The sequence below is a fragment of the Myripristis murdjan genome, chromosome 22 (assembly GCF_902150065.1).
Source record: "Myripristis murdjan chromosome 22, fMyrMur1.1, whole genome shotgun sequence".
Lineage (NCBI taxonomy): Eukaryota > Metazoa > Chordata > Actinopteri > Holocentriformes > Holocentridae > Myripristis > Myripristis murdjan.
In genome coordinates, this window is record NC_044001.1 from 17873912 (window position 1) to 17901491 (window position 27580).

General features: G+C 42.1%; 2 protein-coding genes across 2 annotated transcripts in view; both read right to left on the reverse strand.

The window, feature by feature from the left end:
• The window catches only part of LOC115354312 (inositol-tetrakisphosphate 1-kinase-like), a 578973-nt gene that overhangs the window by 539774 nt on the left and 11619 nt on the right, over positions 1 to 27580 (reverse strand). The window lies entirely within an intron of this gene.
• otx2b (orthodenticle homeobox 2b) lies at positions 20331 to 26495 on the reverse strand. Its single transcript, XM_030044662.1, has 4 exons — positions 26274 to 26495; positions 23465 to 23672; positions 22686 to 22837; positions 20331 to 21887 (listed from the first exon to the last, which is right to left on the reverse strand). Exons 2-4 carry the CDS (start codon positions 23559 to 23561, stop codon positions 21264 to 21266), a joined length of 873 nt encoding a protein of 290 aa, XP_029900522.1. The 5' UTR covers positions 23562 to 23672; positions 26274 to 26495; the 3' UTR covers positions 20331 to 21263.

Genomic DNA, 27580 nt, shown 5'->3' on the forward strand with positions numbered 1-27580 from the left:
TGGGCCTATCTCCTCTCCTCTCTCTGGCTGGATGGAAGCTTGGAGTGGAGGGAGGCGGAGGGGTGGGGTGTGTTGGTTAGTGTTTGGGAAGAGAATAGAGGGTGTGAGAGGCATGATATACTGAGCTGGCCACAGATTTTGCAGAATCTTACACTCTGAAAACTTTGCCTGCAGATCCGTTTCCTAAGCATGAGAAACCTGTTTCAAGGATGTTTACGAGGTGCCACCCATCTTTGTGAACGTTGCCACTGCCCGCTACCTAACTCCACACATATTTTTAGCACAGGATTGTTGTTATTCTTACGTACTAAGTTGCAGGTTTATCTAACATTGCAACTGTTGTCGGTTGTCTGCAACCTTCTAGATAACAGTGGAGTCCCAACACTCAGGAGCCTTAGCTGAGAAACGTCTTCGCATACTGTAACCTAATATTTTTGAGTTTACCACCTTCACAAATTAGCATTGTTATTTAGGTTAACTGGAGGATGTTTTCCGATGAAGCCGCCGATGTGTACTGGGTAGGTTTAGGCTCCTAACGTCAGTCTGTGTTGACATGACTCGTCTCAGGTTTTAGTTTGTCGTTATCTTTGACATGTATGTTTCTCTCAGTGTGTGGTAGCCAGTGTTTGTATATGTGCAGAGCAGGTACGGTGTGTTTGCAGGTTTACTGAGTTGTATTTGTACAGGTGTTTGTAGTGTTCTCCATTGTGTTAATGTTTGCTCTGGTTTGCTTTGCTCCCATTGTGCTGAAATGCACAATGCGTTTTCTGTGCTTGCAAGTGTCTTTCCTGTATTTAATGGACTATGCCATTGTCTTGTTGCTTGTGTCTTTGTGTAGATGTACCCGGCCTATTGTATTGCCACTGGACCCAGTGCTGGCATTGCTGCTGATATAGGGCTTATTGAAAGGGATTGTTGTTGCACAGATGAGAGTCCTTCTCAACAGGGGTCTGCAGCAAAGCATTCAGACATAGAGAGGACGCTTTACCTGCCTCCGCCAGACGCCTGGTGGAGATAAAGTCACCTTAGGACCCGGTGTGGACCCCCTCTACCTTCTCAGCATCCTCATCCTCCTCATCCTCTACAACCTCACCCCTCTAATAAAACAAACCCAACAATAGAGGCAGATATGTGAGGGATTAGAGGTTGGGGGGTTGGGGAATGCAACATCTCCATTTCCAGGATCAATCTTCAACCGCTTAGTAATCTCTGGCCCCAGGCCCCACATACCTCCAGTGGTCTGTCTGGCTGAGAGCTGGCATTGCCAGGCTGTGTGTACTGGTAGCCCAGTTGGGTGTGGGGGGCTGATAGGACAGGAGCTGTAGTTGGGGAGGGAGAGGAGATTTTCCCTGACAGTATGGACGGATGGAGGACCACAGGGGATGAGTGGACAAAGGGTCCTCACTCTGTGTACAAACCTCTCACCTCAGTCCTCACTGATAGGTGTGTGAATGAATCCGTATGTGTGTGTGTGTGGGCACTGGCATGTATGTAAATGTTTGAAAGTGTTCTGGTTACGTGGATGTGCTCATAAAGTTTATTTTAATCTATCAATTTGCGGATGTGAAATAACTTTGAGTTTTTCACAGCAAACTGAATATTATCCCCAAGTCCCTGTTGTTATCTTGTGTACACACATTTGTTTATTTGATACAGCCCCTCTCTACTACAGCACTTCTGTATATCAAAGACAGCAGTGCAGAGCATAATTGAAAATGGCTACCGTGGAGAAAGGTCTCTCTCTGCTTTGACTGCGGAGAGGCAGAAAAAGCCCCATTCTCCGCTCCCTTCTTAGATCTATTTAAATAATTGAGGAGTAAACTGACAAATTAGGCACCTTTATGGACGCCCCTGGGCTCTCTCTGGGGTCCTTCAGTTTCCCCAATACAAGAGAGCGCCACCAGGCACAGGATAATATCTCTGTGTGCTTTGAGAGGGGGGAGAGGGAGGAGGGAAGGAGGGTAGTGGGCCAGGAGGGGTTTCGCCAATCAAGCGGGCCACACTTCCTCCCCCAGGTTCTAATTTTGTGCCACATTAAAGAGCTCGGCCTCCATTTAGGACACAGAGAGGCATTTTCATAATTTGCCGCGTCTCTCGACTAGCTTGGGGTGCCTCTTTTCCTCTCTCTCCTCTCTCTCTCTCTCTCTCTCTCTCACTCCGTGTCTGAATGGAAGGCCCGGGGAGGAAGAGGGGTAATTCATTCGCCTCCTTTCCACCGACCGGCTTCAATTCTGCATAATGTTGCTGCAAGGTGTGTATAGCCGCTAATATTTATCTCTTCAATAATTTGTTATTAGACCTGAATATTATTTGCTATATAAAAAAACTAACAGCACTTATTGTCAAGTATAAGGAAATAGTGTCATTCATGTTATGTCAGCACGTTCGAGCTGTTGCTCCCACCATGATTTTACCCTTTACTGAGTGAAGTCAAGAACTGTGGCCCGCTTAATCTTTGACCATCACCATCAAAAAGCTACAATGCCTCCATTTATAATCACACCTGCAATGTATAAATCCACAATGTAGATTAAAGTTGTTCGATTTCCTCTCACTGACACTATCCATTCATGCACTACAGCATGCATAAGCATTGATTCATATGTGATTGGTCACATAATTCATAGTCTCAGGGGGCATTTCATCGCTGACAGACAAGCTAATCTAAAATCCCCCAATTTACAAATGAAAATCCCACCATCCAATTGAGCTAATAGAGGGACTTGAATGGGATAATAAGATGTGGTGTAATACTGTGTAAAAAGCCTGTAATGTTGTGTTGGTGTATGAGCCTGTGTGACTGGGTGTTTGACTGTTTGCAGTGATTACAGGGGCCTGCGGGCCTGGCGGCGGCTCCGTGGCTGGGACAGGGAGCTTCTCCCTGGGCTAGGAGATACGCCTGTCTGCCCCTTCTACCGATGCCCTGGGTACAGGGACCAGGAAGTCAGGAGGGAGAGTGTGCCCTGTAAGCTCTCTCTCTCTCTGTCTCTCTCTCTCTCCCTCTCTCTCTCTCTCTCTCCCTCTCTTGCTCTCTTCCTCTCTTTCTTTCTCTGTCTGTCTCTCTCCCTCTCTTTCCCTTTCTCTCTCTGCGTCTGTACTATTGCAGTGCTTGCAGATGTGCACAAACAAGGGAGGATTAAAGCAAAACGAATCTAAACAGACAAATGGAATTAGAGTGATGGGTGTCGGTGGGCTGGTTCACAGTGATAAACATAATGATGCTGTGTGTGTGTGTGTGTGTGTGTGTGTATGTGCGTGTGTTTGTGTGTGTGTGTTCCTGTGTCTAGGGGATTATCAGTGGTTAGGTGTGTGGTGTGTATGGCTGGGTGACTGCTTCTGGGTGTCTTTGTGTGTTTGCCTATCTGTCTATGTTTTTGTAATTATGTGTGTGTATATTTACTCGGTCTCTACTTGTGTGTGTGATAAATGTGTTACTGCATATTGCCTCACAAAAACAAGTCTCTGCGCCCTCTGCATGCGTGTGGATGTGTTTTCCCCCTCTGTATTTTCCCGTTGGTTGGGGTCATATTTCTTTTTTGTTTATCATAGCGCCTGCATTTGTGTATTTGTGTGTTGCAGCTGTTAACTAAGCCTGTATGTCTCGGCAGGACATATCAAAACTATTCACCCAATATTGACATATACCTAGAAAGATAACACACTATTTGTGTATATTTGTGGAATATAAAGGTCTCATATACCAGTCGAGCATCCTGGTCCTCTTTGTTGTATGAATTTTCTCTGAACTTGTTTTCCTGGTCCAGCGGTTTGTGTTTGAGTGTCAAGGAGGCCTGGAGTGTCGAGGAGCCAGCGGGGGGCAGTGATCAACAGTCTGGGGATCCCCCGCCGAGGGCCTCTGGGATTAGGGCTAAACCCTGCCCTGCCAGATGGGCACAACACACCCCTAACATAGCACAGCAGCGCCAGCACCCTAAGGACCACATTCACCATCCTTCTCCCCCTGCTGTGGGAACTAGGGGGTTGAAACTCACCGGTATGCCTCTCCACCTGGTCAGCGGTCGATCAAAGTGCACTGACATAATCACAGTAATTTCCATGTGGAGTCTACCCAGCTGTCTGCATTTGACATTAATGTATTTGCAGCTACATCAATTAAAGCATGCCCTTTTCCTGAGGATTGTCGTTGTCTACATTGATATTGATATGAATTGGTATACTAGATGTGGCATATATTTCCCAGAGCGAGCCTGTCAGTGAGTGTATGATCGTTTCTTCTCAGGACCATGCGACAAAGTGGCAGGACATACGACTGAGATGAGGTGCTCTTCAAAGTGCCGGCTAGTGGACAGTGTGGCCAGTCAGCAGCTTCAACAGTATTGGCAAACTAGGAAACTTACAGGTTGTTTTGAAGTGCTATAGTTCAGAGCCACAGGCAACACTGAAATGATGAAGTGTGTGTATGTGTGTGTGTATGTATGTGTGTGTGTGTGTGTGTGTGTGTGTGTGTGTGGACAGAACATGCTGGCTCAGGATTCAGCACTGTGTTGATTGCTTCCTGCCTGACTTTTGCACACACACACAACTGGCACTTAACACAGCATTTCAAATTTAATGAATGACTTTAGGAACCTATACATTTATTTGTACTGATCTGGGAAAGAGGAGTTCATCCATTTGCTTGCCCTCTTCCACAGGTCGGGGTCAACTCCCTGAGGCTGCCAGGGATTCAGTGTCTCACCCAAAGAAACTTCAGCAGGGTTGATGCTTATTGTTGCAGGACGGAAGGTCCTCCTAGTCACTGCCTCCAACCTGTTGCCTTGCGCTGTTTCAGTTTATCTTGAGAATTAGTCATAAATTCTCTCATGAGAATGAGATGGATAAATGAGAATAGTGTGAACATGTTAAAAGTCTTTTCTGGGTGGTGCACAGCACTAACCTGCAGCAAATCATATTGTGGTATTACCCCACCTGGATCTGTTATCCACGGGTTCCCCAGCATGACTTAGGAAATCTTCTCTGTATTACTAGAAAGCAGATTACATGAGACAAGTGTACAAACAAATAAAAGATTACAGGCTGTGAACATGTTCAGTCTAATGCCCTTTCAACAAGCAATGCTCAGCACAATGCCTTTCTCTCCCCAAGCTAAATTTGGATTTCCCCTCTGATGTGAAGGCCTGCTGGCCAGGCCGGCAATGTCTTCCACCAAGAGCACAACCTCTGTAATGACAGTGTTCCACACGACTGGCCTGTCTCCTCCGCTGGTATTAGTTAGGCTTTGGAGTTCAAGTGACTACGGGGTTTAAACACGGATTTTTTAAAAAAAAGGGGGGGAAGAAAGACTTGCTGTTGTTCTTGAAAAGCTGTGTTTATCCAGGATTAGAGACACCAACATGTTAATAATTGTTTCTCACAGAACTGCAAAGAAGCACTTTCCTGTAATCCCCTAATCAGGCATTACACCTCTGAGCGAAGCCACAACGCAGGCGCATGGTGTCTGTGACGCAGCACGCCCACACTGTGTAATACACCCACGTCTTCTCCGACACCACACCCACCAGATACAAAAGCACCTGCTTTATTCATTTTCTTTTAAATCTACTTTCCTACACCCACTTCCATTCCTTGCCCAAGATAAATTCTGACAACAATTGTTTCCTTTTTTTTTACTTTTACTATTCACTGGTGATGTATCTGTTGTAAATCCATTGCAACTTAGATTAAATGTACAAACCTTGTGGCTAGTACATAGAAAATAATTCATTCCCCCTGCCTGTTTTTGCAGTTTTTATGCATGGCAGGTATAAATGAGTTATATATGTTGTCATATAGAAAGACACAAAAACTCTTTGATATCAGTTGCCACCTTCAAGCCAAGTACACCATTTATGTTGCATTTTTCAGTATGATTGTACTGCTTTGTTTATAGTGTGTGTTGGTCCATTCTAATGTGAAAACAGTGTCCCAAGCAAAGCCTGTTTGAAAATCACTTTGCACCTTTGTACTTCTGATAACGGGACTTGTCTCATTTTGGGCGAGAGTGTAATTTAACACCCCTTGTGATGGTTAAAGGGTCACATAGTTTGCCGGTCTCGGTCAGCATGTCAGCTGTCCTCTGTGGTACAGTGGCACAGGGTCAGACAAAAGGCCACGGTACATGCTGAGATGATGACAGGTCCAAGGCCAGTGTTAGTGAACAGTCCCACCACACGGCACTGGGAATGCGGGGGGAACATAGACCAGAGATTGTCAACACGGTGCAACGAGTCTAATCCAACCAAATGCTTTAAATCAGTGACATCTTTTTTTATTATATGAGTCAGACATGTTTTCAGGCGCTCCATAAGTAAGCCATAGTGTGAACATTCATCATAGATTAGGATACAGTCACATCCTCATGTCTGGTCATGTTAGTGTGTCTTACAAATGCAGGTGTGTATCCTGCTTTGTGCAAATGCTTGTTTGTGAAGATACCTGCTTGTTCAAATCACCGCGCCGGCCGATTCAATCTTTTCATTTTCACTTTCAGCCTTTTTGCGCTGATTTTTTTTTTTTTTTTTTTTGTGCCTGTTGTTAGTGTTGAATGTTTATTGTTTGTTATTCTCCGTGTCTGCCCCTCTCTCCTTGCAGGGCCTGGTTGGAGAGTGTGATGAGGGGATCGGCAGGGATTAACCTGGGGAATTTAATTAGTGGAGCTGTCGTCCCTGCCCTTAACATTTCAATCTCGCTGGGCTGGCGGGGCTGGAGCTGGGCCTGTGATGGCCAGGCGCTGGGAGCTGGGGGAGGGAGGGGGGGGGCAGAGGCAAGACACACGTTTGACAAACAGATTAGTCTAGCACCCTGAGTGGCCCTGATGGAGGGAGGTGATGGAGTAGGGGGAAGGATGGAGGAGAGCTGCGTGCAGCTAACGGGAGAGGAGCAGGGGGGCTGAGGAAGCATGGCTGAAGGGTGGTGTGCAGTGTGTCTCGCATGGTCTCTGCTTAAAAAACTGACTGTTGGCCTGAACACACCCTCCCTCATCGGACCAGCGGTGGTGTGGAGGGGTGGGGGGGCGAAGGGGATAGACAGTGTGAGCTTGGGGTAATCATTGCTCAATCCGAAGCCACACTGCTGTATTGTAATCCTGATGCTAAACTCCCCATTAACCCATCTGGGACTCTATGTTCCCCGTCAACACCCCATCCCCCACAACCCCCCCGACACACACAATCAAAACAACCGTGGCTGTAGGCTGGAAGTGTGTCTCTCTCCTGTTAGCACCTGCCAAGGGGGGGTCATGTCCAGCAAATTAAGGAGCCCGCTGCAGGAATGTCACCAAGTCCCACAGGAGCCACCAGCACCCGTCCCTCTCCCAGCACTGACCCACTGGTCACCGGTGATCCCCTGTTTGTATTCCACACACACCCCTGGCTCAGGGGAGCGGTCCCAGAAGCGTCCTGTGGGACTGCTGATAATTTAAGTCAAACATTATGTCCCCGCTTGTTTGACACCCATTTAAAGCTTTTCAATCACATGTGTTCGCCACAGTCCATTGCCTGGCCTTGGAGCGCTATCCATGTCACATGCTTTCGAGGACATAATCAATTTTGTTTGATCAAGTTCCTTGTGTCTAAAGCATTGATTTTTTTTTTTTTTTTAAATGAATAACATTGTTGGATGAGAATTGCGAATTGGTTAGGTTTGGTGGATGAAGCACATGGGTGACGATTTAAATTTTCTTTTAAAGTGCAGCCCACAGTAGACTGTTGCTTTTTCCTCTCCCCAGGACCCCCTCCCCCCGTCCTCCCCTCTTCCTCAGAGTGCCCCTCCCAGTGCTGGGCTGGCCTCTGTCAGTGTGCCACTAATTAAGGACTCTTTAAGAGCTGTGGAGCACATTCATTAGCAAACTGTAGCATCCGTACTGTCCACAGAGTGAGAGAGGAGAGGAGGGAGGGGTCGGTCCAAGCTTACCGGCTGGTTCAGTTTGAGTTTGTTGGCCCTGTGGCCTGCAGGTCTGTTGGTATCCAGAAGGTCGGGGGAACCCTACTGAGCTGAAAAGCAACATTTTAAATTAATATTTTTTTCTGTTGATAGTTACAATATGTTGGGCGAGTGAATATGTAGTATTTCTATCAAAAAGAGTGTCTCGTGAGACTACACGGGCTTGGACTAGTTTGACTTTAATTCTCTTCTTTTTGGGCAGCTTTTTTTGCGTGTTTTATTTATTTATCTATTTATTTTTTGGGATTATTGCTTGTGTTATTATTTTTCAGGAGTTATTTTTTTTTAGTATTGTTCAGAGGTTGTTCAGCTCAGTAATTCCCGACCCCTCGGCTGCCCCCCTCACCCCGCCACCACTTGCCATTTGTTTATTCCACTTTCATGGAAATGCAAAACAAAACAAATGGCTGTGTTTGTCTTTATGAAAGTAGGCCAAACAACGGCTGACAAACAAGAGGGGGAGTTGTAGGTCAGGGCGGCACAAGCCATGTGTAACCGTGCCTGTCCAGAGAGCATGACACGCTGTAGTAAGCCACAATAGACACAATAACATACAAACAGCCCTGCCAGAATGATGTAACATTGTCTAGACTAAACAAAAACTCACTCTCAAACACACACACACACACACACACACACACACACACACACACACACAGCAGACCATAGGGGATGGACAAAATATAAGTAACACCACATTTGATGTAAGTACATAAAAAATACAAAGGCAGGTACATGGACAAGCCACATTCAGTTGAATGGCAAAGAGGCTAAATAGGCTTATTCTAATTAAGTTTTCAACCAAATTTACAAAATTATTCAATATGGGACAAGGAAAGGATCTGGAAATTATATAAATTTCATAGTATAAATGTAATTATATATTATAAATTATTCAAAATAAAATATACAGCATGCCAAAGACAGGCAAACTTTATTGGCAAACAGTTTATCAACAGGGAGAAACTGACATTTAACATGATAGCCGCTGAACACAAAACTGCAGCCTCACACAGCTGGTGTTTTATTGCAGAGCTGCCATTTGGAAACCATTTGTAACCAAGGCTAACGCACACAAAGATGCATAACTTGGAGTAACAAGCATAAAATCTGGACCCCTGAGCAAAGGAAGGAAAGTAATCTGGTCTGAATCATCTGTTGCCATTTTTCTTACCTCTCGACAGGTTTGCAGAAAGCCAAAGGACGCCTTCAACCGATTATGTCTGTTGATAACTGTTGTGGTGGATGTATAATAATATTGGCAACCTTTTCGTGGGAGATATTAGTCATAGTTATTGCTCTGCATGGTTATTTAATGACCAAAAATTATGGGAGCAAATACAGTTCCCTCATATTCCTTATCTTCCATATTCCAAGATTAGGTTGGCCACTCCTAAACAACTTCAGGAGTGATTCCCATCCCTTCTGCATCCATCAAAAAACTGAAAGAAATAACCAACAGCCCACTAAGTGCACTTCATAATTTGTATGGCAGTGTTATGAGAAAGTCATTTATTAGGTGTTTATGTGCTTTTGTCCACCTTCTCTATTCACAGTCCCATATTTTCCTAGTCCCTGTGGTCATCGTGAGCAGTGTTGTAATCAGGTTAGAGGTTGATTTGACATTGTAGAGGACGTTTTTGCGAGGCATCATCGTCAGTTCAGTTCCTGTCCCTGTTATTGGCACAGTTAATAGAATGTTAGAATGTTATTTGGAAATATCCTATATGTGCTCCCTTGAGGAGTTTGACTTGTGTGCCATGTCGCTTCATTTTCCCCGCTGACCCTGGGGTTACAATCCTCACAGCCTGCACAGACTCGACTTGACCTGACCTTGGTAACCTAGAGATCCTGGTGACCTGACCCCAATAACCTTGCCATGTCAAAACGCCGCTCTCCACCGGAGTTCATAAATCACACAGCAGCAGTCACCGGGGGTCTCCTCGGCCTGATTGGAGTACCCAATTACTGCTCGTTTGACTTAATCAGTTTTATTGATCTGTGAAAGGATCTGAGTGAGCATTGATCGTAGCAGGTGCTTAACCAAGAGATGCGGTCGCAAAATTATTAGGACTGAATAATTGTATAATAGTACATTTGGTTATTTTGATTTGGACTGAAATTGCAAAATGTCAAGTAGGTAATTGTTTTTAATGACAATTACGCAGGCAGTTGGCATATAACATACTTTGTAATACTTTATATATATACACTGTACTGTTTTCTAAAAAAAAAAAAAAAAAAAAAAAAGGAATGGAGCAGCCACCAATCAGGAAGAGGATAGATATTTGGGAAAGAAAATACCCTGGGTATTGTCTAGATTTTACTAGGGGGTGCTGAAGAACCTGAGGTTTTATTTTCCTCCAATATATATAATCACTGGCTATTACATTATATTATATCAAACAGTGTTCAAATACTCCAATTTTATAGGCAGTAGAAGTTGACCTATTAATAGTTAGACCAGAATGCATCCAAGTGTAGACCTCATTTAATTATAATAGATACAATTGTTTTTGAGCACCCCACCCCTTCCCCCCACCACACACACACACACACACACACACACACACACACACCATATTCTTTGTCTCTTGCCCTCTTTTCTGTGCACAGAATGGCATAATACCTCAGGTTAGACACACGCACACACACACACACACACACACACTCACACACACACACACTCACACCAGATGCCCCCTGACGCTCATTCACATAAGTGGGCACGTGATTGTGGACCCTGAGGCCACAGGCCTGCCAGCCTCATGGCATTGTGTTCCCCTTGGGCAGGCAGCCGGCCTCCCTAAATACCCTTTTGTCTTGGGTGGGATAATAAAGCGATGGCCAAGCCGCTGGTGTGGCACGCGCACAGCTACTCATCCCCTGGTCTGTGACCCAAACAGGTGGATCGGAGGGAAAGGCGGGTGGCGGCGGGTGGGGTGAGGGGGAGGGGCTCTGCTGGGAGGGGAGAGAAGAGGCTACATCTGTCCCCGTACTCAACGACTCCCTGGGTCAGCCACCGCTCCATATGCTCTTAGGAGAGAGGGAGGCAGGCATGCAAACCCAGACTAACAGGTGGAGGGGGCGAGGGGGATTAAGAGAGGTAAAATTGATCAGAGAGGGCTAGAAGGATTTTGAAACTGTCAAATTAGCTGTATAAGAGTGAGATTTGACTATCCCTGCAAGATTTCACTCCGAGGAGAGTTTTACCCCTTGAGCCATATTAAATGTTTGGACTGCACTATGGGAAAGTCTTTTTGTCTCTGCCTAACTGCCGTACTGGCTCTGAGGCCGTAGAGCGTCACTTGGTCATCAGACAACTGTTGCTATGTTTGCACGTGCATGCGGTTGGCTCTGTCTTCAAGCCAAAAGCTCACATTTGTGCTATAAAACTCAAGGGAGGTCTTTTTTATGTCTTTTTATTAAGTTGTCTTTCTATGAATTTTCATGTCGCTCAAGCATTGTATCGCTTTTGATGTGTCAGTCGAAGCAAAGAAATACCAGAGTTTTGTGAGATGTTCCATCCTGATATCCCAAGGATACAAAAATAAAACCACCAGTGCAAAGTCTTTATACTACAAAATATTCTGGGGCCTTTCTGATAGTCAAAGATGCATTTCCTGCCATGTTTTGATCCACCAATCCCCTGGAGATCGGAGCTTTCAGACTTACAGGATCCCCAAGTTGACTTTCATTAAGCCATGGATCCCCATTTGAAATGATGTTGCCCTAGGAACCCTGATATGAAAAGATATTTTGTTTTGAGTATTAAATTGTTTTGATGTCATTTTTGAACACTGACAAATGCATTAAAACTGGTAAAATTAAAACATAATGATAAGATAATCACTCATATATTTATTTTGTATCATGGCAGTTTCTAGTGTATGAAATTATAGTGGAATTAACCTATTCCCTGATTGCTTAGGACCCTTTGGAGGCTTTTCTAGGACCCCTTAGGGTCCCCAGGCCCCACTTTGAAAACCACTGCCTTGGAGGATCAGGTTAATGCTAAACAATAGTATCAGGAGTAAAGGAATGGCTCTGCCTCTCCACAGGGTCTTTCATACAAGTGGACTCCATGCTGTAACATACTCAAGCTGTTCTAATCATATATTTGTGCTTCTGTGATGGCGGGGAAATGTGCCGTCTCACATGCTCTTCCATAATTTTCATCAAATACTCAACTAGGTTCATATCTGGTGACAGCCAGGTGCCACGGTCTTCTCGTGCTTTTGAGGCCAATGGCTTTTTCACATTCATAGTGGTTATAGTTGACAGCCTTTTCATCCGGGATTAAAACCATACCAGTGAAGAAGGAAGTGCGGGAGATGGTGATCACTGCTCAGAAGTTATATTAGATAACATTAAATGTGTGGAAAAAAGACTAAAAGTGCACCTTTAACCTCACCTCACACCACTACAGAAACACCAAAATGTTTTACAGTGAGATTTTATGAGGTCCATTATTGTACTCTGACTCTGAAAGTTTGGACTAGAGTGACTTAAGATGCCTCTCTGGTTGTGGATCATTGTGAGAGGAGCACAGGAGGAGTGTCGACAATCTTAATTCAGTTTCATCCAGTCTCATACTGGAGGTGAGCACGGTGGGACAGCTGCAGCTCCCAGTCCTTAAAATAATAATAATTAAATTAGCCAAAGTCCTCTGAATATAGAGACAGGCTGCAGATACAGATTCATTCATTCATTTCAGGACCATCACTGCAATCAGCGAGATAAAAAATATCCTCTCAGCAACTCCTCTTGGACATTTAATTTCAATATATTTCTCTGTGACCAAATTTAAATGGCTGTGCTGCTGGTGGAAAGTGGCTGAGTCCTCCAGATGCAGTGTTTCTAGAAGTTAAAGTATGTTCAGAACTTCTGTGATAAAGATGCCTGCTTTCATGTATTCCAGGCACGTTGGATGAGGGCACACACTTGCGGGCCATGAATTCGAAAGGCTTAGCTTCTGCCCGATGACAACCTGAAACAGTTCATTGATGTATAACACTCAATGAAATATTGAAATAAGCAAAGAGGAGATTCTGCCTCGGGGCTGATTTGCCTGCACTCCCTCTCTGCATAGTAGTCTAACTGCTGTCCATCTGAGGGGGTCTCTGAGCTATAATCTGTTGGTTGCAGCTAATTAATTTTTGGTTCCTGGTATAGGTCTACTGTCTCACCAGAGAATCTTGTTTGCAGGAGATTAAGAGATAGAGTGTTTGTTGGAAAGGTGTAAATTATCAGTGAGGCCTCATCACATGCACCTGCTTAATTGTCATAATGAGGACTCTCATGGGCTCAGTTAGGGGGAGAGAAATGCATCTTTCACAAGTAGTTATGGCCTTATGTGGTTTAGATACACAGAACCAAGCTACATTCCTAATATAACCCAAACAAATGTTGAATGGTGATAATTACAAATTCATATGATATGTAGGAACTACTGTATTACCCTACTGTATTAAGTTATTGGTAATGGTGAATTATTTTCAGAAAAGGCTTGGCTTTTATAAGTTAATTCATTGACACTGATAACTTCACGGGGCAAAGTATTAATAGGAAATTAATACTAATAGTTTGTTGCTCTTTTCTCTTTTCAGATATAGCTCGTTTTTGATCAATTATGAGAATACTGGGAGAATGGGGTGAAATTGGCTCCCTCCACCATGAAGCCATTAAATCTGTAGGCTATTTGTGATCAAAAGATGTATTTAAGGGCCAATTAAATATGGATTTTGATTATCTTGTGGCTTATATGCTATGTCAAATGTCAGTTATTGTTGACATTTTTCATAGTTTTAGTCAGGCTAAAATAAACTTTTGCATGGCAATTATTGTTCATGTTCGTAGTAAAATGTGTGTAGGTTTCTTCCATGTAGAGACTTGAGCCTGCTGTATCTGAAGACATCTCAGAGGGATTTCAGGTGGGGATTAGGTTGCACCCAGTGCTCTGGCTTGGAGTGGAACACATGGGCGACCAGGCCCTGATGTACTGCATGGACTTAGCCACGCAAGCATATTTCAAGTTGTAAAGCGCCACTTCAGCAGGAAGTATGGCTTTTTTTCTCTGTATGGGGGAAACTAACAAGTTGAGAAAGGGTGTAGTGGTGCATAGAGAACGGTTTTTGACTAGCTGAGATCTTGCATATATTTTGTCAGTCATAAAGTCGTCTGTTTGTTCCACACTTTTCCGAAGCACTGTGGAGCAGAATCCATTACACAGCATAAATCCCATTGAAAGGCATTCAGATTAAACAAGCTGCATGTTCAACTGGTAATGTGATGTTGCCAGGCCCCTCCTGAGATAATTGTTGTTTGCTTCACATACACTTGTTGAAGAAGTGTAGGCTTACCTATGCTTACTAATTTTTTTTTTTTTTTTTTTTTTTCAGGAAGGACAGCATATTTTAGTACTGATTGCATAATGCTAAAATGTTTTCTTAAACCATGGTCCTCAGTGCTGTATGAAGGAAACCAAGAGAACAATAATGACAATCTGACCTTTGCTCTCCAAAGCCATATTCAGCATGCAGTGGCCAGAGGCTAAAACGTCCTTTTGAGCTCTGGGACTTTGTAGCTTCAGTTGTGACGTCAGTTATGGAAATATTTGTTGATTGGGCGATTATAGCTTCATATTTGAGCACTTTACTCTTCACCATGCCACTGCATGTAGGCCATCACCATTAGCCCTATGTGTAATCCACCATAAAAATATTTCCATTTGTCTCCTAAGGAGATTTTTATTAATGGTCCAGGAATATTGTGGAATATATAGCCCATCCACTTAATCCAAGGAGTTTTAAAGACCTGCAAGCTGAAAGTGGAAAACCATGGATTTTCATCATTTAAATATGTTGTTATTGTGCATGAGGACTGTTTGGTCTGTATTAATAAACATTATCAAATATAAATTCACCATCCCATAGCCATAGCCATTGTTATGTTATATTGATAATGAATATATTACTGTGACTTTATCTCTTATTTTTTGAGCAATGTTGGGCTTTAATGTAATCGAATCACTATTCCAAATAAATGATTATTTTGTTTTATAAACCACAAAATCAGTCTCCTTCTTGACCGAGGAGCTGGGCCCAGCAGTAACCCACAATGCACTGGTGTGGCAGCCACAGATTACAGCTTTCTAGTTTGTAGCTTTGGGATATTGTTGATCATGTTGATTTATCCTGATTGGATTGCTCTTGGCCATCCGAGCAACATATGTGACTTCTTAGACTGAGCGAAATTCCCTTTTAAATGGACAGCCTGTTTAGTGCTAACTAGGTGAGCTTTAACTAACTAGGTATTAACTTGACACATAAGCATAGTAATAACGTGATTTTTTTTAACATATGCTGAGATCTGGTAATCTTCTTATGGGTTTGATTTTTTTTTCCCACCCCTTTGAATAGCTTAACAAAATATGTCTGTGTAATGGATGGTCATGTCCTCATCCATTCCCCTCCTCCCACTTACTATAACTTAAAATAGGCCATCAAGTGGCTAATGAACTGATAAGCCCTCTGTGTCCTATGAGGGCTTATGAGCATTATAAGCCAAGTGTTTAGGCATATTTGGTGGAGCTGTTTTTCAGAGAGCTCTCTGTAACAGGCCAGGGGATCCTGTGTGGAAAAAAAAAAAAACAACTCAGTCCCTTACAGTCGCAGCAGAATGAAAAATTGCCTTGGTGTGATGTGTTTTTCCCATGTAAATCATAATGAAAAAGGTGTATAACCACAGTAGACATATGGCAGGTCATAGGTCACTTCTGGCTTTAAATGGAGCAGTGAAATATTTTGGTTAGAACCAAAATTCAGGGGGGTTAGCCTAAACTCTATGCCGTGGCTGCTGTTACAGAATGAATGTGTGGCCCTTCACTTTATCAGACCTCCAGCTCGCAAACTGCTTGTATCATTATCAGTTTTGCATCTCTGTAAATCCATGGATTTGTGTGAGCAGTCTGAGAAATTAAAATAACATGCTTTTTACTGCGCTTACTTCAAATCTCTTTAGACTTCATTTTTAAAACATCTAAATCTGTTATTATGTAGGCTATACAAAACCCTTTTAATTTAATCTTTGACAAGATTATCAAATTCATTGACGATGTCACAAACTTAAATAATTTGAGAAAATGTCTACTGAGCCTGGATAAGCACATTCTAGGGGATACTGTTGGATTAACTTAAAATATATATTAATATTATTATTATTATCATTATTATTTAGTTGCTGTTGTTGTTATTATTATTGGTGTTGCTGATGATGATGTTATTGTTGCCACGTTCTCCCACAGCATTACTAAGCTATTATTGCTTTTATTTTTATTGTTAAGACAATAATGTCTATAGCTATAGATCCATGCATATCAAGCAGCCTACCAGGGCATCATGTAGTGAGATCCAAATACAACAAAATCCTCAACGTGCTAATTTAAGCCTAAATAATAAATTAAATAATTAAATTGGGAGCCATCCCCACATTCCTGGGCAGGTTTTATAATCTCTCTCTCTCTCTCTCTCTCTCTCTCTCTCTCTCTCTCTCTCTCTCACTCACTTTTGATATTCCCAACATGTTCAGTGCAAAGAACAAAGTTTACGTTCCACTAAATTCACCAAGGAAAGACTGATTGTATAAGTTAACTGGGTTAACTTTTTTTGTTTTGGATAAAACTGTAGGCTTTACAACCCTGCTGTCATTATCACTATAATTGTATTATAGGGAGTTTCTGGGTGATACAGGCAACATTATAAATACTGTCGTTTCATCAACCTGTTCTCGCATAATTTTCATGAGCTTAATGCCAAGACTGCACCGCTCCTCGCTCTTGCTGCAGCCTCTGAAGTCATTTACTTTGCCTAAGAGTTTCCCCAACTTAGTTTATCCGCCGGTGCTTGCGGAGGATGGACGGTGTTTGTGACTGACTGGACGGCGACAAGACAAGGGCTGCTTTATCGCCTGTTGTTAGACAAAAAACCAAGAGGGATTAATGCAGCGTCTGTCGGCCCCATATGCTCCTCAGCACCGCTCGGGTCTTGATTAAAACTCGTTTTATATATGAGGTAGATCATTGCGAAGGCGTGATGTAGGCCTGTATCTAATCCTGCTGTTGACTTGTGCACTTTGATGACACCAGACTCCAGGGTTACATTAACCAGCAGTGTAACAGGATATTGTTTAGACCAGAGGTTCAACCTGAGACAACAAAGTGATAGATGTAATATTCCTGTGAGGACTTAGAGTGTGTGTGTGTGGTGCAGCATGTCACACTATTGAACTTCATGGTTTGTTTGGTGTCACTATAATATCCCTATAGGGACCCGTAGTTTTGCTGTGATGTGTATGTTTATCCCTCTAAAATAGTACGGTAGAGTTATTTTTCTTTGTGGTTGTCTAGGAATCATTATCGAGCGTGAGCGCCGTTTGAACAACCCCGTTTAATCAGATCGAGATGATAAAGTCTTATGGTGGAGATGCTGCTGATTCAACTTGCTTCTCTCTCGTTTTAATGACAGCAAAACTTTGCCAGGCATTCAGAATATACAGGACACTCTCTAAAGCAGGCGTTGGAAAGTGACCCTGCAGTCTGAAACAGTTTTTTTTTTCCCTTTTCTTTTTTCTTTCTTTTTTTTTCAGCAGTCTGGATGGAGAGTTGTTGACATTGAGTGGAGACGCATCTCATGAATATTCAGGTTCCTGTCAGCTTAAGCTATTGTTTCCAAGTTCAATTGTTTCATTGTTTATCGCCATATAGTTGCACCCCCCCTCTTTTATTATTATTATTTCACAGTGTCCTGCATCGCTGGTATACTTGGCCTTAATGCAAGATACTTTACAGCCTCTTGAGTATTCCCGCACCACAATATATTATAAAATACAAGCATATATAAATGTAAGTAAATGTAGGTTAAATGTAGGTTATGGATATGAGCTGTTGTGTAATAAGGTCTTTCAAAATCCAGCCTCCTGAAACAGACGCACAGAGGGACGCGCGCGTGCACACACACACACACACACACACACACACACACACACACACACACACACACACACACACACACACACACACACACACCTATTTTCTGACCACGCAGGAGTGGAATCAAAGTCGCTCTTCTCTCTTCTCTTTAACGCTTCGATTATTTCAAGCAACGCTTTTAATTAGTGTGCTCCTTTAGTGGAGAGTCCAATGAAAGAGAGATTATTGGCAATGTCAAGGATGCTAATTGAATGTTGGACTTCTAACAATTAGCCCACTGCAGAGCCATGTCGACTCATTACAGATCCCATTGCCGGGCTGACTTTATTGTCTCTTGTAGTCAACTTGACAATAATGTTGCAGAAATGAAAAATAAACCCTCCTTGAAAGCAGCCTTAACTCCTTCCTCCTCCCACTCCTCTCTGCTGGCTATAACCTTTCCATTGCGTTTCAGTGGAGTCAATAGGACGGAATAATTCCCGTTGCGCAAAATAATCCCAAAATACCATTTTAGCAAGTTTCTGAACAAATTTCACAACAAAACAAAGGGCTATAAACTCATTTAGCTGCCATAGGTGAAAAGGGTTTGTCACGACAAACCCGATAGTGATGCCAAATTAGATAAAAACAGAAATCCATAAATACAGACAAGGCCACTATAAACTCACTTCCACAGACACATTAGAAGTCCATGTAATATTATAGGAATATATAGTGAGTTTTCTCTAGGCTCAGATTCATGAATAACTCTGCCGAGTTTCCTACCAGACATCCCTCCGAGGCCAGGGTCTTATATATATACAGCCTCATATATATATATATTTTTTTAATTTAGGCCCAGACTCATGTTTACAGAAATGATCGCCTGCACTGCTACACCTCTGATCAAAACAAAATCACTATCCACTAATTAATATTTTCACAATATTACATTATAAAAGAACTTCATGTCTCAGTAGCGACTCAGCTGCGGCCTTTCATGCCTGGTTGAATTTTCCAAGGCTTCACTGGAGCATTATGGCTTTTCTTTGGTATTTACCCTGAAGAATTATTAAACAATTTGTATAATATTTTCATCGCGAGGGGGGACTTGCCATTGATTTTTTTGTTTCATTTTTTGAATAGTTTAATCAATTCATTGACCTAATAATGGATGTTTAGACTTTTGTTTTTGTTTTGTTTTTATTTTTCAAATGAAACAGGCCTGTATATTGATTTCTCGCGGTGCATAGTTGGGGGATCTATAGCCTGTAAATCCATGCGGTGAGGTTTGAATGGGACCACTGCTGCCCTGCGCCCCAAAGAAACCCCCGCCGGTAAAATATTGGGATTAACATCTCTTGGAGTCTGGGATTAAACGCTGCTTTCTCAAAACGCACACTCTTTTGTTGAAACTATTTAAACTGAACTACCGGAAACGAAGAAGAAAAAAGTTAATTCCACCGTTTGGGAATAGCCAGTAATGTGTAGTGGCAAATAAAAAGGTGGATAAAATGACCTCCCCTGTCGATGATCATCATGGCAGCCAGCCACCGATACCAACAAAAATAAGTTTTGAGAAAAGCGTTAATTTATCCCCCCTTTTTCCCTGAAAAGGCCTGATATTTCTCTTAATTTATTTGGATTTAGGCTTCCCTCTGCTTCCTGTATATATATATATATATATATATATATATATATATATATATATATATATATATATAAGGACTATTGGCAAAACAGACTTGGATAGATTAGGCTCTAAAAACGAATTACAAGAAAAAATATTATATAAAGTTTGATTTGTAAATTAAAGTTTTTATACGTGATAATCTCAAACGCCTGGTGAAATAACTGATGGTGCAGGAAAACAGAGTGGAGTCGCCATTGAGGTGCTGGTATCATTATTAACCAAAACGATAATAATTGGCCTAATTAACTCACAGTTAACAATCAAAGTGCAAAACTGCTCACTTTAACGTTTTAAAAATTCTTCTAGTCATTATGAAAAACACGGGATTTTTTTCTTTACTTTTTTGTGCTATTGGCTTCAAATTCCCCCTAAAAAATATTGTGTCATATCATATTATCCTATTGGTTTGCATTTCTATTTCATTTTTTAAAAAGGAAGCTAATGATTTCGTTACTAATTTATATTTCACCTTCATAGAATAATTTTATTCTTTCATTTCCTTTTCTAAAATAACAAGTAGCGGGTTGCACTAGTGGTTTACCGTATTCACTTGTTTTTGCCTCGACATTATGGGTGAATTTGGACTGTGGGTGAGAAATGTGTCCAGCATCCATATTGCCGTTCTGTCACTTTGTTCATTTTCCAATTTCTCCCCCCCAGCACGTTCACACATACACACTCACTCACACACAGATTTAGTTTCTTGATGAATGAGTGCGGTAAGCTCACAGGACCTTTATTCATGTCTTTTCAGCGGTGGGGTCACACCATCTTTGGAGCCAGAGAGGATCCATAATCACCGTGTGTTGAGATCAATGGAGGGGAGCAAGTGTGGAGCTCTCAGCAGCCGAGAGTCTTTTCCAGTATGGCTAACCCTTGATTATAACTACCATGTGCTTGGAACGTCTTGTCTCTCTTTGTAATGCTAATCATTTTTACCATTAGCATCTTTTGTTGTTCAAAAAAGTTAGAAATCTATTAAAATCACAGCAGAGAGTCTGATGCGAGGGGGGCTCACAAATTGCATACAATACAACAGATCACAGTTTCGAAGGCTAGCACAGATAAAAAACACATATGTACCATTTATATAAGACACACACTGATTGTCTCTTAGAAACTACATATTGATTCCTTATAAACACTTTTTCTTAAATAAAGTAGTGCATCCATGTCCACACACCATCCTCATCACGTGTCTCTCTGCCAGCAGGTCGGCAAAGTTGTGTAAGAAGCTTAAAGGAGGTCTGTCCATCCCAAGCACTTAACCAAAAGATTGGCTTCTCTAGCAGTTTTGTTCTTGGATAAACATTAGTTCCGTGGCTTTGATCTACTTTTCATTAAGAGTCCGCTCTGAGGTGTCCTCAGATTAACCAACAGGTGTTTACGCATAGAGGCACACACTGACAGACATAGATGAGGGGCTACAACCTGTGAATGAAACGGAAAAATCTCTTTGCCAGTGCTAAAATAAATTAAACCTCTCCTCTAGGGGGACCAAACACCATCATGCCAAAAAAGTCGAGGCCACTGAGAGCCCTGCCTCGCCGACGACGGCACACATTAACCAGTCTTTTACGCATGTATTTTTATTGAGGGATGGCAGCGCTGTGTTTGATGTATCGTCACTGTTTGTGCACTTTTGACAGATGCTCGCTCTGTTCACAGGACCTGGAATTTCCACGAGGAAGTTTGATCCTTATAATCCAAGCAATCGGCATTGAAGTTCAGCTTCCACGAAGCCGCTTGGTCCTTATAATCCAAGCAGTCTGCTGTGGAGTTGAAGCCCAGGCCGGACGTCCCGTAGCCCTGGGTGGACAGGGACGCCGGGGACTGGTTCAGATGGCTTGTGACCGCGTTTGTGCTCATCGGACTGAGAGTCGAGCCGGGGCCTGACAACTGGTGGTGCATGGGAGTGAGGTAAGACCCGCAGTCCATACCGCTAAAGTAGGACGTCGAGCCGGCGTAGCCCTGGCTGTACCCCGAGGCTTGGGTGTAGGTCATGGGATAGGACCTCTGCATGCAGGAGGAAGAGGTAGAGAGAGGGTCTGAGAGCGGAGAGATGGACGCGGGGCTCCAGATGGACACCGGGGCGGTACTAGTTGAGATGGCGGGGACTGTGGTGGTGCTGGTGGGGGGTGTGAACTGGCCACTGGCCCCGCTTTCTGAGCTCACTTCTCTGGTCGGGGAACTTTTCTTTTTGGCAGGTCGCACCTTATTCTGGCCCCCGTTCTGCTGCTGCTGCTGCTGCTGGCGACACTTTGCCCTTCGGTTCTTAAACCAGACCTGGGGTATTCACATATTGGTACCAGTTAGAAAACTACAATCGTGTCGAAATTCCCTCATCACATAATATTTTCACTTTTCCCACGATGCGCATTAAATATTTTAAATGAGAGAGCAGCGCAGCTGAAGAATTTTCACATTCCCTCTGAACAATATAGGCTATAGAGTCAGTTCCCCTCTGCAACAGCTCAACAGTCTGCCAATGGGATGAGATCATGTCAGTGCAACTCGTGCTGTTTCAAGACTTTTTTTTTTCTCTTGAATGAAACAGTTTTATGATCATAGCAGCTGTCTTGTCTCAAGATGTTGTCAAACTTCTCAAAACATGAATCTGCATCGGAAAGTGGACTTATCTCACCCCACTGGAAGATTTTTTCCACTTCATTTAAGGGAAACAAGATGCTTACTCTCCACTAGACTCAGTTACAGGTCCAGATGAACATTTTATGCAGCACAGATGTTGCCTAATATCTCTCTCTCTCTCTCTCTCTCTCTCTCTCTCTCTCTCTCTATATATATATATATATATATATATATAGTTTCACATGTTTGACCATGGGATGATGTATATGTACATGTAAGTTCAGTTAAAATAGACTGATTTTACATTTTATAAATGTAGACAATATCTGTTCAAAAATGTGACAAACAGTTATGTTAATTTGACATGTAGCCTATAGTTCCATTTCACCTGGTTCTCAAATACTATTACGTGATGGAAGCATTTTCACGTATAAAATAATTACAACCATGTCACACGCTCAGCAACATTAAGACACCTTGCTGTGGTGAACTCACCTGTACACGGGACTCAGGGAGGTTGATTTTCAGCGCCACCTCTTCGCGCATGAATATGTCCGGATACCGAGTTTTGGCGAACAACGCCTCCAAAACGTCGAGCTGGGCGCGCGTAAAAGTAGTCCTTTCTCGCCTTTGCTTGCGCGGCGTCGCTGCAAGTGTAAGGAAACAGCACATAAAGTACATTCTGGTTATGTGTCCATATGGGGAAAACATGCGCAATAGAAAAGAAAAAACATAGCTCTGTAACCTACATAAGTATGTTTTTTGTTGTTTGCGTAATTACGCAGGAGTCTTGTGAAGATATGGGCATTTGTTGGGTATGATCAGGTGTGAACATTTCATAGCCTGGTGAGCATACATTGTGTTTTTTTTTTTTTTTTAAATCATTTAACGGAGATGAAAGAATAACCAAAATTGTCTGCTTGGAAGACATATCCAAAAGAAATCACACAGGAAAACATTCAAGAATAATGCTCCCTTGCGTCTGTGCAACAAACTGGTCAGCTACATCTAATCATTTATTATACTGGCCAAATAATATTTGTCACTTGTCAGTCATTAATTCATTTTGTCCCCAGCGAAGCAGGTTTGGAAATTTTGGAGGCAGATTATGATAGTGGCTTTGCCATACCTAAAGGTTCAGTGATATTGACGCCCCTGCTGTGAGAGCATAAACACAGTGTCACCACTGCCAGTCCATTGAGCCTTTACTATTCGGCCTCATTGAAGTTCTGTCATTTGTCTTCATTCATTCACTCAAAAAGTTTAAAACCCACCTGGATAGCCCACCGATGGATGCAAAAGGTCCATTCCGGAAGTAGTTAAGCTCAGTCCATTGACTGTGTAAGGTGGTTGCTTGAGATACGACATCATGCTAATATTTGTCTGGGGGCTGAAGTTGGAGAAAATTTTGAAATTTGATGGAGTTCCACAGATGTACTTGGTGTCCTATATTCGTCGTGGTGTCCGTGTTTAACCGGATACCTGTTCCAAAAAATGACAGAAGAAGACATCGATCAGCGATGCACCTTTGTAAACGATATTAGGTGTGTTTACAGGGAACTACAACGAAATAAACCCTCTCCAAAACGCACGGCGCTCTTCAAAAAGCACATCTCCAGCTGTCCTCATCTCGACAAAACGCCCCCCACCCCTTTCTCTCCCTCTCTCTCTCTGTCTCACACACGCACACACACACACACACACACACACACACACACACACACACACGCTCATGCCCCAAGGCAAAAATGCAACATACTATATTTGCAGCATGTCAAGAACAAAGTAAAAAAAAAAAAAAAAAAAGGCACAAATTTGAACCTGTGTAGAGTCTCAATGAAAACAGGGATCACAGCAGACAGAATCATTAAGGAATTTCTCAAACAATGTGCTGAAAAAAGAAAAAGGGCTCTTCAAAAAAAAAAAAAAAAAAAAAAACGAAGTCAAGTGGCCATTTCACTTAATTTTCTCTTTCTCGCCGTTTTGTCCGCAGCACGGTTTCTGCTGGCTAAATGTAAAAGCAGCTTCACTCGGACGTGAAGACCAACTTTATTTTATTGGAGACGTGTAATTACATGCCCACCCTGTTTGATAAAAGCGCGTCCTGTAGGCAGCATAAATTACCAACACCCTTACTCTGTAGGCTACCGAATTCCTGATTGAAAATGCTCAATATAATCTACAGAACCATTACTCTGTGATGAAGAAAACCTTCACAAAAATGGCTTCCAATAGCCACAAGATTTGCATCAATTTGTAGGGCCTCATAAATGGAAATATGTAAGTATATATTTTTAATTTTTAAAAAAGCTATAGATGCTTAGAAGTTCGAGGGGAAAGACTTGTATCTTATTGAATACATGATTGGTTTACTATATATATATATATATATATATATATATGGATTTATATACATCAAACGCAAAATCCGTGTGTGTATGTGTGTGTGTGTGTGTGTGTGTGTGTAAAAAGTGTACAAATGTTGATTGCTGTCATTTCAAGTTCAGTGACTCCGTGCCTCTTGATTAGTTACATTTTTTTTTTTCAATATCTAACGGTTTTTCCCCACTCATCTCAATCTGTCACACTTAAAACAGACTCTGTCGACCAGTTGCTCACACCCGTTCAATAATAATTACCCTGTCCAAGAATTAATTATGAATTTTTTTGTTGATGAATTAACGAGATAATCCGAGTGGCACCTAATTGGAGTTGCATGCCCCGACTCTGCGCATGTGGTAACGATCCAGTCTAATGTTGCTCAGACTCCTGCAAAAAAACAAATGCAGCAGCTCAAACACGCACGGCTTCCCCTTTATTTCAAAACCTCGTGTACAAATTGTATAATTATCATTTGTTATCAATTATCATATGTTATTTGTTGGTATTTTTTCACTCTGATATTAGTCAGTAGCAGCACTTTGTAGGTAAAACATGTGAGGCTGTTGTAGGGAAATTAAATAGGCCAGGTAAAATTCTCCTTTAATGAGCCAAATTAAAATGCTAAACCCATAATTCACGGTTTTCATTTCAGACACAGAAATATATATTTTTTAACCCGGCACTAGAACCTAGAAATAATGAAATTGTAAAATATCCTCACCATGTATATTAAATATCATGTGTGAGGTTACTGAGCTCTGATTTATTTGGGGAGGTGCGGTTGGTTTGGCTGTGGAGGCAGAGGCGGCAGAGCAGCACAGAGAAAAGGCCCCTAAACATTTTCGGTACAGCAGGCCTAAATGTGCTTCACCCAGACAGCCTGATTGAGTGAAGGTGCCATCACACGCCTCCTCAGTTATCGCCCATTGTCTCCACGCACGAATGCAGGTTTTGGACAAGTATGTATGAATATAATGTCTTTAAAAACTGTGATTCAATTTAGCTGAAGCCTGAGTTTGAGGTCACCGAAGTAAGACCCGGAGTCCTCGGGCTGCACTATAGGCTGCAGTCAGTGATGTAGTGGTAAATTATAAAGTAATTATGAAGTGGTAAACTCCAGAAAAACAACCAGTATGAACAAATAGCAATTATAACGACAGAAAAGCGTTAATTTGTGTTTTTTCCACCATAAGAGAAACCCTATCTCCAGTAACTTACATCAGTTTGGTAGGATGCCATACATTTACGCCTTGAAGATCCATGTCAGCCTGAGCAGGTTTGTTTCAAAGACACACATTTACACTTAGTGTCTCTGTGCTCCGTCCCACACATAAAAACATGGATAAACTAGAGGATTTACCCTCGACTGTATCCGTGCATGGGTGCAGCATGATGCACACTTATCAGCCCATACACACTGGCATTTCTCTGAGTGGTAGAATGTGTTTTCTTTTTGTTTGTTTGTTTAGATCAGGTAACATGGGTTATGCTGCCCTGTTTTTATAGGAGGTATGATGATGCAGTCTGGTTAAAAATGGATTTATTAGAGGTTTGATCCGGATAGGCTGCCAGTTTTATGAGTTTCTGGACTCTACCACCCCATCGAAGCCTTATGTAATAGTAGGCTAATAATAATAATAATAATAATAATAATAATAATAATAATGATAATAATAATAATCATGATGATGATGAACTTACTCTGATATCGACGAGTGGAAAGTTCTTTGTCTTGTTCGTTTCCTCCGTGAGAAATAAAACTCAGCAGGGCTACGATGTCCGATGGCGCAAAAAAGGCAAAACAAAAGCCAACAAAAAAAGCAGGAAAGCCTCTTCAATAGCAGAATAAAAATAGCGATAAAAGTTGACAGTGGAGCGCTTGCATCGAGGTTTGGAGCGGTGCGGCGGCGTCAGAGTGACGGAGGAGGCTGCATGTACGCCTTAGGATTTGTTGGTCTGTTCTGAGTGAAGTGGTTTGAGTTGGATTTTGTACAAACTGCCAGCCAATGGGAGCCGGAGGACTGAGCTGAGGTCTGTCTCTGTCTCTGTCTCTCACACTGGTGGGGAGGTTTTTTTTTTCTTACTGGGAAACAAATGTCTCCAGCTACTTTTTTTGACGCACAGCCCTCAGCCAATGGCAGCGAGAGGGCGACTGACAACATCCCCATCCCATAGCAGAGCTACATTGATAATAAATTAACGCAAGGGTACTGTTGTATTACCTTTTGTACAAGGAAGAAGTGGAGGGGAATCTCACCTTAAATTGAGTTTACTTACTTTTTTTTTTTTTAAAGCGGGATAGAGTTGATACCTCACTAATTTGAGCTTAAATAAATATTTTGTAGTGTAAATTTCTATTATACAGCCCTGTAACTACCAAAATGCGCTGCAACAGAGAAGTTAAATAAACACAATACTTTTTTAAAGGATAAATATTTTTTAAGTGGAGAAATAAACGTTTTTTTCTCCTTTATTTTGGTGGTTGATTTACTTATAAATAATTCTTATCTCCAATAAGGGCATAGTTTTAACCCAACCCCCCCTCTCCAACTTTTTTGAAATTATTGTTTGTATTTATTATCGTCAGTATATATAACAATTATTCAAAAACATATCTTTCTGGCTATTTTTACTCATGGCTTACCACCGTTTAAAATTCCCCGACCACCGAGAAAAGAATATCAAATATTCACATTACACTGGATCTATTATTTATGAGATATTCCGACAAAAAAGAATGCGCAGCTACTGATAATTATAGCATTTATTCATAATGGGAATAAATGGGAGTTAAAAGAGGAAGGAAAAATAAATAGCCCCAATATATGGTATGTGTGTGAGAGAGAAAAAAAAAATCGCCCGGGCTAAAGCAGGGCTCTCCATGTGAAGGCTGCACCGTCCTCTCACATTCCAGTGCGTCGCAAAGAGGGGATTTAGAGAGACTTATTTCCTTAAAACTGTCCTCCCATCCACACAGCCAGCCAGTCTGCTGCCATCAGGCTGATACG

Bases quoted from the DNA above. Each gene is read 5' to 3' on its own strand.
- otx2b (XM_030044662.1), bottom strand. From the start codon at position 23,561: ATGATGTCGTATCTCAAGCAACCACCTTACACAGTCAATGGACTGAGC. The intron at 22,838-23,464 runs GTGGGTTTTAAA...TTACACTTGCAG, and splicing joins TCCATCGGTGGGCTATCCAG to CGACGCCGCGCAAGCAAAGG. The intron at 21,888-22,685 runs GTGAGTTCACCA...TGAATACCCCAG, and splicing joins TCCCTGAGTCCCGTGTACAG to GTCTGGTTTAAGAACCGAAG.